The sequence below is a fragment of the Lepidochelys kempii genome, chromosome 11, assembly GCF_965140285.1.
Source record: "Lepidochelys kempii isolate rLepKem1 chromosome 11, rLepKem1.hap1, whole genome shotgun sequence".
Classification (NCBI taxonomy): Eukaryota; Metazoa; Chordata; order Testudines; family Cheloniidae; genus Lepidochelys; species Lepidochelys kempii.
In genome coordinates, this window is record NC_136390.1 from 53400715 (window position 1) to 53418098 (window position 17384).

General features: G+C 43.6%; 2 protein-coding genes across 2 annotated transcripts; one reads left to right on the forward strand and one right to left on the reverse strand.

Moving 5' to 3' along the window:
* Window positions 1-2303: 2303 nt before the first annotated feature.
* On the reverse strand, window positions 2304-3128 carry LOC140895966 (testis-specific serine/threonine-protein kinase 6-like). The gene has a single exon (XM_073306960.1). It carries the CDS (start codon window positions 3126-3128, stop codon window positions 2304-2306), a length of 825 nt encoding a protein of 274 aa, XP_073163061.1.
* A 1518-nt stretch (window positions 3129-4646) lies between these two features.
* NABP1 (nucleic acid binding protein 1) lies at window positions 4647-14975 on the forward strand. Its single transcript, XM_073306221.2, has 6 exons — window positions 4647-5251; window positions 5698-5836; window positions 9472-9543; window positions 11264-11339; window positions 11614-11680; window positions 13424-14975. The coding sequence occupies exons 1-6, from the start codon at window positions 5161-5163 to the stop codon at window positions 13615-13617; spliced, it is 639 nt and encodes a 212-aa protein (XP_073162322.1). The 5' UTR covers window positions 4647-5160; the 3' UTR covers window positions 13618-14975.
* The last annotated feature ends 2409 nt before the right edge of the window (window positions 14976-17384 follow it).

Genomic DNA, 17384 nt, shown 5'->3' on the forward strand with positions numbered 1-17384 from the left:
CCTCTGTGACCCTACTGTAGGCAAATGGCTCTGTGAGGCGTTGGGTAACTTGGTTTAGAAAAGCTTTCTCATGAGATGTGATTAAATTCAACCAGTATTATGCAATCTGGCTACCTTTTTTCAACCACACTGACTCGAACACCTTAGTGGCCAAACCACCTGATTTAATATTATTTGTACCTTATTGACCCCCTGTGTTATGCTGAAGTTTATTTTGTTTTCCCTGATAGCTATTCATTTTTTCCACTGGTACTTGATTACAAGCAATCTCTTGCTTACGTTCAGTCACTGTATCTTTATAACACTTCACCCTAGTTCTTTTTCTTCTTTACTTGTGACTTTCTTTAATAGAAGTATTTTCAAAAAGTTTGTAGTTCCGAAATGAGGGCATCTCCTCCTTGCAAATGAGTGGCAGGTCTATGACCTACCTCGCCATCTTTTCCCCCCCATGCTGTAACTCAATGCTTGAGACTCAGAGCAGGTCTGTGACCCCTCCACAATTCTCTCGCAGGGAGAGAGAGCCGGGGCAGGTCTGTGGTTTTTCCCATCCCAGCCTTTATTGTTTATTAGTATTAATGTTTATTATAGTCGTGCCTAGAAGCCAACTGAGACTGGTGCCTCATTGTGCTAGGCGCTGTATAAACAGAATAAGAGTTTATAATCTAAATGGACAAGACACGCAAAAGGTAGAGGAAAGGATATAAAGCCTTATGGGAAAGTTTTGCCCGTTATACCGATAAAGGTGTACTAGCACAACCCCTTATATGGACATCCTTATTCCACTATAAGAGAAGCTTTTTTTTTTTTTTTTTTTTTCAGTTTAGCTCAAGCCCCTTCCTAAGCTCCAGCAGCTAAAGTAAAAAAGGCCACTCTCATACTGGAATCAGAGTGTCTCTGTGGGAAAGTTATGCAGGTATAGCTACGTCGATTTAAATTCACACCTCAGATTATACTGAATAGTTTTCCCCAGGTAGACAAGGCCCCACGCACACGCAGAATGAACAAGACCGTGGCAAATGCCATGGTAGCGCCACAATGTTGGGTCTGAGTTTGTTGTTTAAATCTTTTTCGTGGCGTTTGTGTAAGGAGAGGATTAGTTAGATGGAAGGACAGGGTGGAGGGTTTGAAACAAATAGCCAACCAGCACAGGGGCAGGATTGGGTTGTGTCCTTGATCCTTTTGCACCCTCAATGATTGAAATTCAGGGCAGGGCTGGATTCAGATAATTTGAGGTTTAGGGAGAGAAAAAGACTCCTCCCATACACATATCTTCTACCTTCCCCTTCTAAACTGAAGCCCTGATTCTGCAAACGTTACTTAAGCAATGTGGGTTGAGCTCAGTGGGGATACTTCACAGGGTAAAATTAAACATGTGCATGAATGGGACTGGGACTCAAGCATGGCCGGAGTGCTTCAGAACATGGGTGGAGATGTTTTATAACTGCGTTCATCTAAACATTTCTGAACATAGAAATTAAAAGATAAGGCCAAATGCTACGCCCTATCCAGCCACGCTTTGGCTGCCACTAGATGGGGAGGATAGCGAATGTGGTGTGAAATCTGGATGTCAGATACACCCAAAGTTCAGGGAGTTTGGACGTAGAGTTCCAGTTCTGGCTTGGGATCCAGGTTTGGTTTTGAACCTCTCCAAAGCAGAAGGCTATTTAGATTGTTTTAGTTCCAAAGAAAGGTTAGCGCATAGATGGAATAAGAATTAGACAGAAGGGAAAAGGGTTATAAGATCTAATGTAAGGTGAACCCACCCACGCACTCCTTGCAGTGTTCCTTCCATAAATGCTAATGTGACTCATACCGGACCCTGTCCTGTTTGGCTGTGCACAATGCAGGGAGCAGCACTGTGAGGCAGCAGCAAAGAACAGAGAGAGTTTTATTGCACACTCATGGAGGTTGCAGGCAAATAGTGTCTCTTTCCAGCTACCTTCATCTCTGAACACAATGGACTCTGGCAAATGTCCAAGACAACTAGCTGGCAGGAGTGCAGTGTCCTGCACACTGCCCAGGGGCTGTACTACAAATGTGGTAGTCAGCAGGCAGCACTTCAATGCTCCATGTGCTCAGAGTCCATCCACAGCTGACAATTTGGTGTGATTGCTCTCCGTTTAAATCCCTCCTTGACAGCAACACCACATGGTTGTTGCTCAGTTAATTACCCTCACCAGCTTCATGTGGTCAGTTTTTTCGTAAACCTCCTGCCAACTGCTCCACATTGCTGTAGCTGGAGCTCCGCACAGTTGGTGTCTCAGCTAGACTATGTGGAACTAGAGTGGAAAAGCTGCTTCTTTTTAGACTTCCCCTTTCAGCCAGCTGTTCTTGGCTACTTGTCCCACCCCAGGCCGGGAAGCTGGACTGAACTGGAGCAGCTGGGCAATGAGGGTTTTGCAGGGCTCAGGCAGAGGGGGAAGACCATCAGGGTAGAGGACCCCCTTCTTCTGGCGGCGGGGCATGCTGTGGATGTGGGTATCATCAAAGGGCATGCAGCCGGTCACCATCACATAGAGCACCACGCCCAAGCTCCATATGTCGTACTTCTTGGCGTCGTAGGGAATGCCCAGCAGCACCTCAGGGGAGGCATAGGCACTTGATCCACAGTAGGTGGTGCTCAAATCTGGGTAGCCATGTGCCTCCTTGCCAAAGCCAAAGTCAGTGAGCTTTGCCCGGCGGCCATCAGAGGTGAGCAAGACGTTCTCACACTTGAGGTCCCGGTGCACCAGGTTCCGGTCATGAAGGTAGCGCACGGCACTCACAATCTGTCCAAAGATGTCCCGGGCCTCAGGGACACAAGAAATTCTCCCCAGTCGCTGCACCAGCTGGAGCAGATCAGTGGACGCTGCTTCCATCACGATGTAGAGTTTCCCATTGCAGACCTCGATGAACTCAAAGATCTGTACAATGTGAGGATGCCGGATCAGCCGCAGGATGGAGAGCTCCCGTGGCAGAAACCTGTTTACAAAGTCGGGCGGTGCCCGGTGCCGATCCACCACCTTGATGGCTAGCAGGCCCTTGTACTTGGCTGAGGTGGCCACCCTCACCTTGGAGTAACTGCCCTCACCCAGAGTCTGGCCCAACTTGTAGCCCAGAGTACTCAGGAGCTTGTCCCCTTGGGACATGGTGCAGGCTCCTTTGGGGGCTGAACTAGACTTCGTTTATACTTTTGGGACTGATGGCTTCAACCCATTGTGCTTGGCACCTGTACACCTTCATTCCCATATGTCCATGGGCCACTTAGCCCCAGACGCATCACTGCACACTGGGTATTGTGAAGTGCCAGTAGTGTCGTAACAAACTGGTAACCGGGCGTGTCATATAACCCCGTTGCTCACCCGTCCCCCCCTTTGAGAACCCAGGAGTCCCACAGTGCTAAGTTAACAGACTTAAGATCAGATTTCATAGGCTCAGAAAACTAAAATCAGACTTTTTAGTGTATGCTCGTAACCAAGGCATTTCCACCTGCTTTTTAAAAATGTATCTCTAATTTAGAAAGTCTAGGAACAAAAGGTTTCTAACTTAAAGCAACAAATTACATTAAAAACCCACACCTGGGGAGAAACACACACAGAGTCCAGTCCCAGCCGAATGGAGGGGCGAGAAAGAATGAGCATGCTGTCCAGGGCCGCATTTATTGTACAAGTCCATAGCTGCAGTTTGCTACAGAATCCCATAACTCACCCTTAGTCATAGGACTGAGGTCCAGATTGCCATGGAATTACAACACAGGGTCTTGTGTAAAGAGTTAGGGTGATTTTGCTGTTTCCAGTAGTGTTCACACCCTCTTTGGATTGTCTTTAGCATAGATGATTTACCTCTGAGACTCATCAAAATATGCCTGACAAGTAAATATTTTCCTTCGCAATTAACCAGATTGTGCCAAGTCTCCTACAAAAATAATAATCCCAGACACTCTTGCACTCCCTTCACCGCTTTGGAAATGACACCAGCTGATCCGGTGCTATACTTTTGGTTTACTCAATGTGGATTATTCTTCAGAATTAAAAGCAGAAACATTTGCAGCAGTCACTTTGCTAAATGCTGCCGCCTCCATCTTTGGTTGTGGTTATGAGAAAGCATTTTTTTTTTTTTTTTAAGATGGAAACAAATGGCTCATTTCCTCATTCCCTCACCCCTCCTTTCTGCCAGTCATGTTCATGGGGCTCAACCAGCACAGGCTAGTGTGTGTGTGTCTGTAAAATACAGGCAGCAGATCACCGGCTTGTGCCCCCCACAAGGAGCGAGAGACAGCACGGCTCTGTTGTGTCACTGTCCCCTGGGCGGACCAGGCTTGAATCCACTCTAAAAGGGCGAGGGAAAGACCCAGTAAAAGTACGAACGTTCCAGGTCAGAGGACAAAAGAACCCAGCCCAGCCAATCAGCAACTCGCTCGGAGCACTGGGTCACATTGAGTTCCATTCTGAAGGCTCCGCGTTCCACGGCCGCTTCCATTCCACGCGCCTCCCCCGCTTCCTCAATGAGTGTGGCCCGGAGAGAGGGTCGGGGGAGCCGCGACCGCTGTAGCCCCGATCGGGCGGCTCGAATTAGGCTAAGGCTCCGTGTGATTGGCTCTGTCCGGTCCCCATTCCCGGTTCTCTTTTTTTCGACCCCCGCGGGGTGAGGGAGATGGGCCCGCCCGCCTGGCTATAAAAGGGCAGGCGCAGGAGCGTCCCCGCTTCATTTGCGTTGCAGCTGGAGGAGGGGACGGGACGGGGGCGTGTTGTGGACGGCGGGTGCCCGCCTGAGCTGGGCGAGCTGGTCGGCACGCAGGGGGCTGGGGCGCGCTTGCCGGCTGCCGAGCTGTTGTAACACACTAGCAGGCGGGGAGAGTGCTGGGGCTCGGTGCTGTGAGAAGGGGGACCAGAAGCCAGGGCTGCCCCCGGCTTCCCCCAGTGGGGGCAGCAGCTGCAGCTGACCAGTCTCCGTGCTTGAAAAATCACAGTGCCCAGCCTCATCCCATCACCTTCAAGCTGTAAAAGGCTGCTCCGAGAGCTCCTGCTGTCTGTTAAGTCGGGTTGATAGCTGCCCCCCAAGTGTACACACCTTCCCCCCCCACCCTGGGCCGGTCACCCTGACTCCCTTTCTCTCCCGAGGGATGCTTTGTCCTGCTCAGTCTGCCCCAGCACCTGTGTCCTCCTCTTCCTGAGCAGCAGCATGAGCATGGCAAACGACACATACCACTTTATACAAGACATAAAACCCGGACTGAAAAACTTAAATGTCGTCTTTATTGTGCTGGAAATCGGTAAGTGGGTCCCTCTGAGCCATGTCTCTTTCCTCCTCCCCTCTTTCCTCTCCTTCCTGGGGTAGGAGAGGGTACATTTGTGCTGGGCTGACTCCCGACACGTGGTCACACGTCCAGGGGGAGCAAGAGCAGCTCCCTTGCAGGGCGGAAGTCTCCTTTACTCCCTTGTTCCTATCTTATTTTAAAATAAGATCTCTCGTTCAGGCAACTAGGTAAGGGAGAGAATCCCATTGTGAAATTAATTTAACTCCATTTATTCTGCACTGGAAATACATGTCTGTTTATGTTGTATTAAAGATCTTGCTTCTTGATCTTATTAGTATAACGGGTCCATTACACTTGGGGAATAACTCTCTAAAACATCTAAACTATTTTTTTAAATTTTCAGACAGCACGAATTCTTCCAGTTTGTAAGTTTTATTGTTTATTTTAAATTCCCCATACAGGACGAGTTACCAAAACCAAAGATGGACATGAGGTGAGATCCTGTAAAGTAGCAGACAAAACTGGCAGCATCACAATTTCAGTGTGGGATGAAATCGGAAGTCTCATACAGCCAGGGGACATTATTCGATTGACCAAAGGGTATGTATGGGGTGGGGACAGGATACGACTTAGCTCAGCCTCTCCCCTCACTGTTGGCTATTTAAGTAACTTGTTGCTCAATGATCTTGTTGTTAACCATTTCTCTACAGTGGGGTGGATAAGATCTGAAGGATCAGTGTCTTTACTTTGGAACTGTAATGAATGTGGAAAAATCTTCTCTATTACTAAAGAAAAGGGTTTGAATTCTAAATAGCCTTTGGCTTCCTCTGTGAAAGAAGCAACATGACACAGCTTGCCTATTTTGGACTGCTTCCTTGATGCACTGGCAGCAGCCTGTGATCTATCATCAAATTAAAACCTCAGGATCTCTCCTTGCCTCCCCTCCCCCCAACCCTCAAACCTAACACACAAATTTAATGAGATTTGTAGATCACTCTGTCTGCATCTCAGTCACTTGTCTGTATTTCAGTAGAAGCTGTTCAGATGAGAATATGGTATTTAAGAGCTTTCCTGTGCTTTTCTTAAGTTTCACATTCTGTTCTGGGGGGATGACAAAGTTTTCTTTATCTGTACATTCAAGATAGAGATGCAGAGAGTGAAATCAAAACCATGTTCTTATTTTAACACTTTTCTTCTGTAGCACCGTGCTCATAGAGAATGGAGGGGATAATTACCTTTAAGCAACACTGAGAAGGTAGTCTGCTTCACAGTGGATTTAATGGAAATGGCAGGAAAACTGGGAGTAGAAGTTAGTCAGTAAAAAAAATTAATTAGTGTTATAAAATACAGTATTTTGTTCATGTGTAATGGCTACAATATAATGGGACACTGCCAGGTTACATATGTTCAAGTTTTACAATATGCTCCCACTGACACTAAATTATGAAACTGAAACAATTTAAAACTATGTTTAACCTCTTATTCTCCACTTCTCTTGTACAATCGCAAGAGACTAGTCACTTTTATTTCTCTTTTTAGTCAATTTCACTTTCTTATTCTCATTTGGCAGCCCAACACACACAAGTATTTTGGTTTCAAATGTTCAGGGATTGTTTAAAAACACACAAACTTCTTTACTCAATAGTTATAAAAATTGAGACTGTTTCTACAATGGAGTCATTGTTAGTGGCATAATGGTTGATTTTTTTCACGTAATTTCTGTGTTGGGGATGAAAAGAAATGAATATCCCCACCAGAATTTCTGCAGTTATTCTTGTTCAGATTTACTTTATAGAAAAGTCAGAAGTAAATCTTCATTATTAGTTATGGACTCAAATGACATCTCTTTAAAATTTTGGGAGTTGACATCCAGTGTGTTTTCAGACTCCTTGAAGATTACAGCCATCTTTGCTAAACTTTACCTAGACCGCCTCAAAAAACTTCTGCCTATACTGTGTAAAACCAAGTTACTAGTGTTGGTTGTAACTGTTAATATCATATTTCTTTGTAAATAAATTGTTATAGTTGCCACAGTGTTCTCTGGGGGAGTGAATGGGATGACAGATGGCTCACAAGATAATCTGTATTAATGTAGTCCATACTATGGAAAAACAAGAACCTCTTGCAAGACATAAAGCCATGAAATAGCATCAGTTCTACTTATTTAGGACCAAATTATGTCCTCATTTGCACCAATGCACATTCATGGAAGACAGTAGATTTGAATGGCAGGTGCAAAGATCTGACTTTGGCCCTTATTTTACAACGTATCCTCTTTCACTTTATACTGGTATACAAGTTGCATTAAGAACTGTTGACTCTGTCCCAGCATAGTTTTCACTTTTGTATTTAACTCAGGATTAATTGGCATGACATTGCTGTTGCAGTGTATTTAAAATTTTACATGTATGGGGTAATCTGATTCCTTCAGTCTGGTCACTGTTAAAAATAGTCACCCTTAGCTAGGCACTATCTATGTGTATAAAAACTTCCATTTCTTTCTTTCTATGCTGAATTCCAAGTCTAGAGGGATTCCACTGCATTAACAGACATTATCTCATGTGTTCCCTATTGTTTGTTGTTCATGGGCAGGACAATGTAGCAGCTAATATTTCAAAATTCTAAACACTTAAGTTTCTGTATTCAGACTGGTGTTTTATGGCCAACCCTTCTCGTTTTATGAACTGAAACTGAAAACTTGTGCCAATGGAAAAACCCTGTGGTGTTGGAAATTCTGTGAAGTTGTTAATCCTTCAGTGTCGTGGGTTTTTCTCCTGTATATTGTATATGTGAGATTGATATCCCTTTAGCTTACGTAGCACTTCTTTTCCTTCATGTTATAAGACAAAACTGCTCAGCCATGAAATTCAGCATAAAAGAAATCTTGTTCCAAGCAAAAGGCGAAATGTTAAGTGCAAGGCCACTGATATTGCACCTTATTTAGAGATGGTTGAATACTATTTTTTGAGGGAATAGGGCACTTACATTTTTTAATTCATTTGCAAATTGGATACTATTAATTTAGGCTTAAATAGAGACTGGGAGTGGCTAAGTCATTATGCAAGGTAGCCTATTTCCCCTTATTTTTTCCTACTCCCCCCCCCCCCCAGACATTCTGGTTAAACTTGGATTTAAACTTGGAGAGTGGTCAGTTTGGATGAGCTATTGCCAGCAGGAGAGTGAGTTTGTGTGTGTATGGGGGTGGGGGGGGGTGAGAAAACCTGGATTTGTGCTGGAAATCGCCCACCTTGATTATCAGGCACATTGTAGGGAGAGTGGTCACTTTGGATGAGCTATTACCAGCAGGATAGTGAGTTTGTGTGTGTGGTTTTTGGAGGGGGGTGAGGGGTGAGAGAACCTGGATTTGTGCAGGAAATGGCCCACCTTGATTATCATGCACATTGTGAAGAGAGTTGTCACTTTGGATGGGCTATTACCAGCAGGAGAGTGAGTTTGTGTGTGGGGGGGTGGAGGGTGAGAAAACCTGGATTTGTGCTGGAAATGGCCCAACTTGATGATCACTTTAGATAAGCTATTACCAGCAGGAGAGTGGGGTGGGAGGAGGTATTGTTTCATGATCTCTGTGTGTATATAATGTCTGCTGCAGTTTCCACGGTATGCATCCGATGAAGTGAGCTGTAGCTCACGAAAGCTCATGCTCAAATAAATTGGTTAGTCTCTAAGGTGCCACAAGTACTCCTTTTCTTTTTGCAAATACAGACTAACACGTCTGTTACTCTGAAATCTTGCAGAATTAACACTCCAGTATTCGCGCTGCAGAAGTAACACTGTGTTTGTCAGTCAATTGGCGGGGCTGCAAGGTGATGTGGACAGTGGTCCTGGCAAAATGTGTCTGCCTTCTGCCTGACAGGAAGGATGGCACTTGGCTAGCAGAAAGGTCTGTCCAAAGTGGTATAGCTGTGACAGACTTGATGCTAGTCTGATGTGGCTGTTAGCCTGTTTTGAAGATCCAAACAAATTAATGGGGCTTCCAACAGCTGTTTGTAGAAGCAGAAAATACATTAGTAACTAGAAACTTCTGTAGTAAAATAATCTTAGGGAATCTGAGAATTTTAGTCTGGGAATTCTAGCCACTCTATTTCTGCTGGTACAGAACAGGACAGGTCTAGTTCTTCAAAATCTCTTTCAATGTTAATGTTCTGTATTGGTTAGCAGAGAACATTCTGCTGATCATTTTCTAGTGTTTTACACATTATTGGTACTCTTTTGGCTAGGTATGCGTCTCTGTGGAAAGGATGTCTGACGCTTTACACAGGAAGAGGAGGCGAGCTACAGAAAATTGGGGAGTAAGTATCACGCTTTGTACGCATCTGTTGTACGTGGTCAAGCGTTGTCCTTGACAGTGGGTTGTGGGAAGTGTAAACCAGTGTGGGTCTTATTAGGAGGATTTGATGGGGGGAAAAAAAAAAGCAAAATGGAGATTTAGTGCTGTTACCAGTCTTCACTCTAACAGAGGCCAATAGGTTGCTTGCTCCTGTCAGTGGTTATATGGTTGGTTGTGGCAAAGAGCAGTAGGCCATGGGCCTGTTTCACTGGAGTGTGCTCAGAAGGGAGGGTATCTACTGGACTTTGGCCGCCATTCTCTGTAGGTACAATCTGCCAACGGTTTTACAGAACAGACAAGTTCCTGGTATAAAACCTCTTTTCTTGGGTTAGCACACTCGTGTTCAAGGACTTGCAGCATTGAAAACTTGGAATTCTCTGTTTATCCACAGGCTAGGTACAGTGCAGGCAGCTGTAATGCAAGCTTACACACACTGCAGTGATCATGAGTTCCACCCTGTTGTGCAAAAGGGATCATCCTCTCAGCCTGCCTCCCTGCTGTCCTGTGGGTCGTAAGGATAGGAGTACAGTGTGTAAAATGAGCTAGGCAATTATTAATTCTGCTCTGCTCTCTTAGCTCACTTTGAATAATCTGTTTGTTTTGAGGCCTTATTTTAAGTCCTGTGTCAAATTGATCACAGGATGAGAAACATGATGGTGAAGAAAGGTTAAGAGAATTTGAGACAGGAGCAAACATCATTCTCTTAGACTGTTACAGGTTGCTGTAAAGAAGCAAGAGATCAGCTATTCCTTATTCAACAAGAACAAATGCAAGTGACAAGCTTAAGATGCAGCCAGAAAAATACTTGATGAAGGACCTATTTCTTTTTGATTAGGCGAATGATTCTGAATCCCCACTAGAGAGGGTTTACTTGTGTTATCAAAACATCTCGGAGCTCAAGTCGTTGCCCAGGGCTCCATTATGCTAGGTGCTGTACAAACATAGAATAAAAAGGCAGCCACTGCCCCCAACACCTTAAAGGTTTGAGGACTTGACACCCCATCTACTGGATGGTTCAAGAATAACAAAGTCCAGCTAGGTGCGATGCAAAGGAATACACTGGAGAGTCCCTTTCAGGCCAAATGATTCGGCCCCCGCTGTACAACTTTTGAACGGGTGTTGCTCTATAACAGGCTTGGATTAAGGTGAAATCCTTATGTTGACTTTTCTTAATTCTGGCCCACAGCATGGGTCTGGACCAGCTGCCAGTTTGAGTGATTTTGGACAGCAATTTTACTTCACAAAGTTCTATGATCCCAGTCTCTCCTCTTCCTCCTCACCCCCTATTTACATGCCGTAGTCAATAGGTCTATTCCCTCACTCGGTGCCACTAAGTGGAAAAGGACTATATGAATTTTAGTATCCCCCTGAAATTCTTGAACTCCTCTTTAATGTTAATAGGGTGCTAGGCAGGCATACCAGGTGTTCTGCCTGATTGACTGAAATAACCTGAGTAAGGAAACATGACATCTTAGGCCTTGATCCTTCAAAAGAATCAAACCGTACTGGTCTCTTATGCTTTGGAGGGGCTCCCTTTGTTGGGTTGGAGCCTGGTTTACTTACGTCTTAGTAATGTGGGGGTACAAAGTGTCCATTCCCTTTGGAAAAACTGAAGAACTCTCTCCTAACTCCTTATGAAAAACTGTTCTGTTGCTCTCCTCACGCTCTTGTTTTCTTTTCAGGTTTTGTATGGTATACTCGGAACTGCCAAACTTCAGTGAGCCCAGCTCAGACCACCTTGGGCAGCACAACAAGCTGGTATGTTAAACTTCCTGGGGTTCTCTTGCATAAAATATTCTTTGATCTGAGTACTTCAGGCTAGTAAGATTTCTGGCTTTTAAAATGGTGCTCAAGGAAGCACATAGAAGACATAGAGAAAAATGGCAATGATGTGGTAAATAACTGTAGGAGAGTGGTGAGGGGATCTCATGTGTATCTGGTACAAAAACATGTGCAACAAATTCAATTCCTTTGTAACACAAAGAAGTTTCTGTGTCTGACCCGTATTTTTTCTCTCTCTATTTCTCTGAAGGCACAGGGTGAACAGAATAATAGTTCTTCATCAAGTAATTTGGGTACTTATACTTTCGGGCCAGTGGGTAAGTTTTTGTTTTATTTTGTGGAAGTGAAAGAACGAGAAACACTTTAAACTCTTAGATTCATTCTTGTTTTTTCAGTATTGAGAAACGTAGGGGTTTTACATTCTAGGGGCAAAATGTAGATTTCTGGCATTGAGCTAGGGCCAAATCTTACAAGCACTTTTGCACATTTGAAAGTAACTTTCCTCAAACCAATATTTCCATCATAAATGGGTTCAGGATTGGCCCTATTAGTAATTATTCAGGCAGGACTTTTTGCAGGTGCCTAAGTCACGTAAGAGCACACTTCACACTGACTTTGTTAATGTGACTCATGATCCTAAATCACGTAGGTACTTCTGAAAATTCAACTCCCGGCTTTCAACACACTGCTGCTTATTGAATGTAAAGGGGCAGAACTAAACCAGACATGGTTTTAAATGTGCACTTAATACTTAACCAGAGGTAATTAGTCCTGATCTTGTGCTGCTCCACAGTGAACATTAAGTTGGGTTCAGTATGCGGGTGCTGGGTGAGGTTGGTGGCATTTGATATGCAGGAGGTCAGACGAGATAATCTGGTGGTCCCTTCTGGCCTTAAACGCCGACTCTAAATAGTCACACATTTCCTGGTGGGTTACTTCCTAAACTGGGAAGAATGGCAGAGACCTGAACTCTTATGCAGGAGGAAGATTAGAGTATAAGGACAGGTGTGTGGCAGCACTGTACTGAAAGCAATTGTGCTTCAATAAGAAAACGTGTCAGAGATCTCGGAGTGGGTGTTAAGCTCACTTGCACCTTTCCCCGGGGGGTTACCTAATGGGTGCACCCAATAATCAAACCCTAGTCGTGTGTATCCAAGAGTTGTTGCTGGCAGCGAATTGTCTGAGCTCAAACTGATACGATCGACAAGACCGGTGACGTTTCTCCGTGACTGTCAGTTTTCTCTTTGGGAGCAGATTTTCACTTCTCTCATCTCACTTCTTTGAGTCCTTTCTGCTCCTTCAAGTATAAAAACTTCTGCTGAGCAAATAAGGGTGGTACTCTGAAGCCAATTTTTGGTTGCCTTAATACCAGGGTGGGGCAAGTCCTCTGTCAGCCTAATTGCTGGGTCGCCACCTACTCATGACCCAGTCATTTTGGGTGGTGGACTGTCCTGATTCCATTGCATTTGCACTTATATTTTGAGACCTGCTTCTTTCCTTGATTCTCATTATCCTTCTTCCGGCTTCTGTGCAATCTTTAATTTTCTCCTCCCCCCCCTGCCCCCCCAACCCTCCATACTGTTTTTGCCTTCTCAGCCTTCATGTGTTTTGTCCCAAGCATTGTACCAGCTGTCACTCCCTACAGCAAAAAGAAAAGGAGGACTTGTGGCTCCCTACAGCGGCTTCACACAAGACTGTTTTTTCTCTCTCTCTCTCTCTCTCTCTCTCTGTGTTTGGTGGGATGGGGTGGGACGAGTGCTGTACTGACTGCTTTCCTTCTGCTCTTTCTGGTGTTACTTCCCTCCGTCCCTCCCTCCAAGAATGCAATGCCACATCATAGCAGCACGAACTGTCTGCAGCCTTCTTGCTTCAGTCATCGCTGCGGAGCTACTGTTGGAAAAAGCTGGCTGTGATTTGGAGTTCTGAGGTCTCCTGAGTTTGCTCCCCATCCTAAAGCTCAGTGTTATGTAGTAGCCATGCGGAATGCGAAGGCTGTTTGCACAGAAGAGCAGTGATTTCAAAGTGTGGAACTTGTGATTAAAATTTTACTGTCTTTTTAGGAAATGGTTTGCAAACGGGACCTGAATCCAGTGGATTCCCATTGGCCTACAATCATGCCCACTCCTATGCAGGCACTGGGAGAGCCAATGGACGAGGACCTGTAAATCCACCAATCCCAGCATCTAATAATATTCAGCCCCTTCTAACTGCAGTAAATAATGGGAGGGACCCACGCAGAGCCTTTAAAAGATGACTGTGCCAAATGTGGTTGTACAACTTGCTTAAACTATACACCCGACTTGAACACTGAATGCACTTTTATTTATGGTTAACTGTGAAAAAGTTTGTCCTTCGTTAGTGTTTTTTTCTTTATTGTCTATGGAGTGAAGTGACTTGCTTTCTTCAAGAAAACGTGGTGAAGCTGCTTACATCTCAGAAATTGGGGGGTGGGTATTTGAGAGCCCGGGTAAAAGTGTGAATTCAACTGGGGTGAATTTTTAAAAAAATGGGAGCAAATTTTAGTTGGATATTAAATTTGGGGGTTTTTTTGGTTGCTCTGTTTCTTCTGATAGCCATATAGCCTTAAGGGGTCGATCATGTCCAATAGTTCATATATGTGACTTCCGTGAGGGCTACTGGGAATTGTGTGAGTGTATTGAGGGGCTGAGATGCCCTCTGCAGTCCTATGATGCCCTACGTTTAAAATGGAAATGACCTGCTAAAGCAATAAGTGCCCCCAAATTGGTCAATGTCAGCAGCTAGTAGCGCTGCTTAAATCAGAGGATGGGTAACTCCAAGAGATTTCAGTTGACTACGGTAAAGAGACGTTGAGTGACTGAACAGTAATCGCTTAGCTTTTGTTGCCAAAAAGTGTAAATTATTTCTCCTGCTACAGTATCTCTTTAAAGAAGAAAGTCATCCCTAATATGCCAAACAGTCCTCAAGGAAAGCTGCAACCATTTGGCACACAAGGTAAATAATAGGAGGGAAAGTTCTAAATTACAAAGGCCATTTCTTACTGTCCTTGTGGTGGCTGCAGTCTTGATGAAAAGTAACTTTGTGCTTTTTCTGAATTGTGGAAACTCCAAAGTCACCAGTAGAGAACAAGGTGCCAAGGATTCTGCTGTTCACATGTTTAAGGCTATACATCTAACTCTTCAGGAAGATGGCCACCACCTGGACTTTTGAATGCCTACTTTTAACACTTGTTTATGTTCAAACAAAATACTTATAAGATTCAACGATATACTTACAGGTATACAAAAGTACTAGCCTACCATAAAGCAGCACTTCCAATGCCATAAGACGTTAGTTTATTTTTCAAAACAAGTATTTTTATTCCCTTTTATATAACATGAATTATCTCTGTATGAACTTTTGACACAACCACCACCACCTCTAAACAAAATGGGTGCAGTTTTCATCCCAACTATAAGATTCTTGGTACTAGATCACATAGCAACAAATGATCCACAGAGTAAACTGATTCAATTTCTGTGCTTTGGATCAGGTTTGGAAACAATTCAGAAGCTGTAAGATGACTTACTGGATTCTTTATTTGTTAGACTCTTTTCTTGAAGCTGACTTCTTAAATAAAAGTTGCACTAACCATGTTGACACAAATTTCTTTTGGTCAAGCCTTAGAGATTTCACGACAGAGAAGCCTGTTTTGAAGTGGAAGTTGTCACTGTGAAGTCATTCCAATTCACTGAGTTCTTTAGACTGCTTTCAGCTATTTTTGGTGTTTACAAGTCATTTTACCCACTGTCTTTCTGTTTTGTCATATTTGAATGTCAGTGTTCTGAAACGGCCTAGTTTCAGAGCTTGTGACAGCAGAAATGGTCTTTCCTTTACTTTGTCGATAACCCTTGTGTGTAAAGATTCACTGCTTGCTTAAAACATTAGCTTTTAAAAACTTCTTGACATCATTTAGAAAGATCTTTGTGCCCAAAGATCTGAAGGCTATTTACCTCCGATACAGCAAAGAGCTAGGCAGATATGCATGCACTGGTAAAATAGTCATTGCTGCTCATGCTTCCTGGTTGAAATTGACAAAACTCTGAGACACTAAATAAAATCTAATCATATAACTCCTAATATAGTTATCAGTGGATGCTGTTGTCCAGACTGTACAGATCTTGTGAAACTACAAAACACCAAGTGAACTTTGAGGAATGTTTTAAGTTGGAAGTGGAGGTGGTGTGCCACCTACAAATAGAAGCTCTCTTCACTTTTCCATTCCGCTTCCTTTAAAAAAAGATTATTGTAAGTAGAATTTTATGTGCACTGTAAAGTTTGTGTGTAGTTCCTTTATTAGCAAAGCATTAGGTACCCTTTATAATAGGGCTGGAACTCAGTTTGGGCTCGCTCTCTATACATGTTCCTTTAGGTCCCTGGGTGATAAGTACTATAAGTGAGAGCCTATCTTTTCAACTGAGAAGCAGGTATTAAAAAGCATTGTGTTTAAGTGATACTCAAGCTAGAAAACTTAGTGTTCTTCAAGATTGCACAGTATGTTTTGTTTTAAATATTAATATTCACAATAGCTCAAGGAATGATGGTATGCTGGCAAATCCTTATTTGCTGGATTGCTGTGAGGTACTGAATGTGATTGTAACTTTACACATGCAGGTTATGTTATCTTTAGTCAAATAATTCCTTTAAGGAACAGAAAACTAAGAAGGTAGAGCATGTATTCTCGTTCATTGCACTTTTAAATAGAAAAGGTAACAATTGTGCTTACATTAACCAGACTGTTAAAATGGAAATGGTTACTGCTAGTAAATTTAACACAGGATGCTGCCAAGACTTCGTGTAAGCAAATGACCTCTGATTGAAAGAAATGAAGCAAGAAGATTGGTCTTTACTTTTTTTAAGGTTGGTAGCATTCCTGTCTTCAGTGTCTAATCATTTGTTTTAACATTAGATTGTATCATTTTATTAACTTAGTTTTACTTCTCTTCAGGGGGAATCTCTGCAATATGAAGCCAGGTGAATTTTGATATGTTTAACAATATTAACGTCAAGTCTCTGGTCGTGTGATGAATTCGGGACAAGAAGTCAAAGGAAGAAGTTCTACTTTCCCTAGCAAGTTCACATCCAGTATAGAAGGCTCTGATCCTGCAAAGGGATCCATGCGTTTACCTTATACTAGTGTGGACCCCAATTCACTTCAGTGGCACTCTTCAGAGAGCCCTTTGCAGGCGCAAAGCCTAAAACAATTATCATGCAATAGTCTTACACCATAATCCAGTTTGCAAGAATAAGTGTTACGCGGGAGGATTATAATGGTGAGTAAGGTAGGTAAGTAACATTGGAAAAGGGAGTCTCTCACTGCTTACTGGAAAACCTCCTCCAGAAGGGAGATGGGGAAAGTGTTGGACTGAAGGATGATTTTTCAGTCCTTTTTGCTGGGTGGCCTTATTTGACAAGTAGTTGTCCTAATTTTTTCAGATGTATTTATTCTAGGCCCTGTCTGTACTGTTTTCCTTTTTGCAGTGGTGGAGGTACATTGTAAGAACCTGGTAAGTCACATGAGCCCAACCCACATTTTGCACTGGTGCAGTGTCTGTATTAGTGGTTTGCCCTGGTGTTAATTACTTTGGCATAGGCTTCCCTGATCCAGATGCTCTCCCTACTGGAGTAAACCTGCAAGTAGGAACACATCCTCGTCAGCTGCCTATTTTAATATTTGCTTCCAAAATTTGCAAATGATACCAACTTGGGAGGAGCTGCTAATACGAGCCAGGGCAGAAACCTAGTAGAAGGGATTTAAGAAAAGAACAATGGGCTAGATTATTCACCCTTTGTATTGGGAAGTATCACCACATGTGAAGTCCTATTGAGTTCAGTAGAGCTACACACACGCACAGCTGCTCACTGATGACAGTAAGGATCACCCACAATCTAGCTCAATAATACTGAGTGGGGGAGGGTGGTGGTGGTCGGAGGGCATGTGGGCTACTCTGGTTAGTGAGTAAGGGGTGAATTCTAAACACCAGTAAAATACAAAAGGGAAGG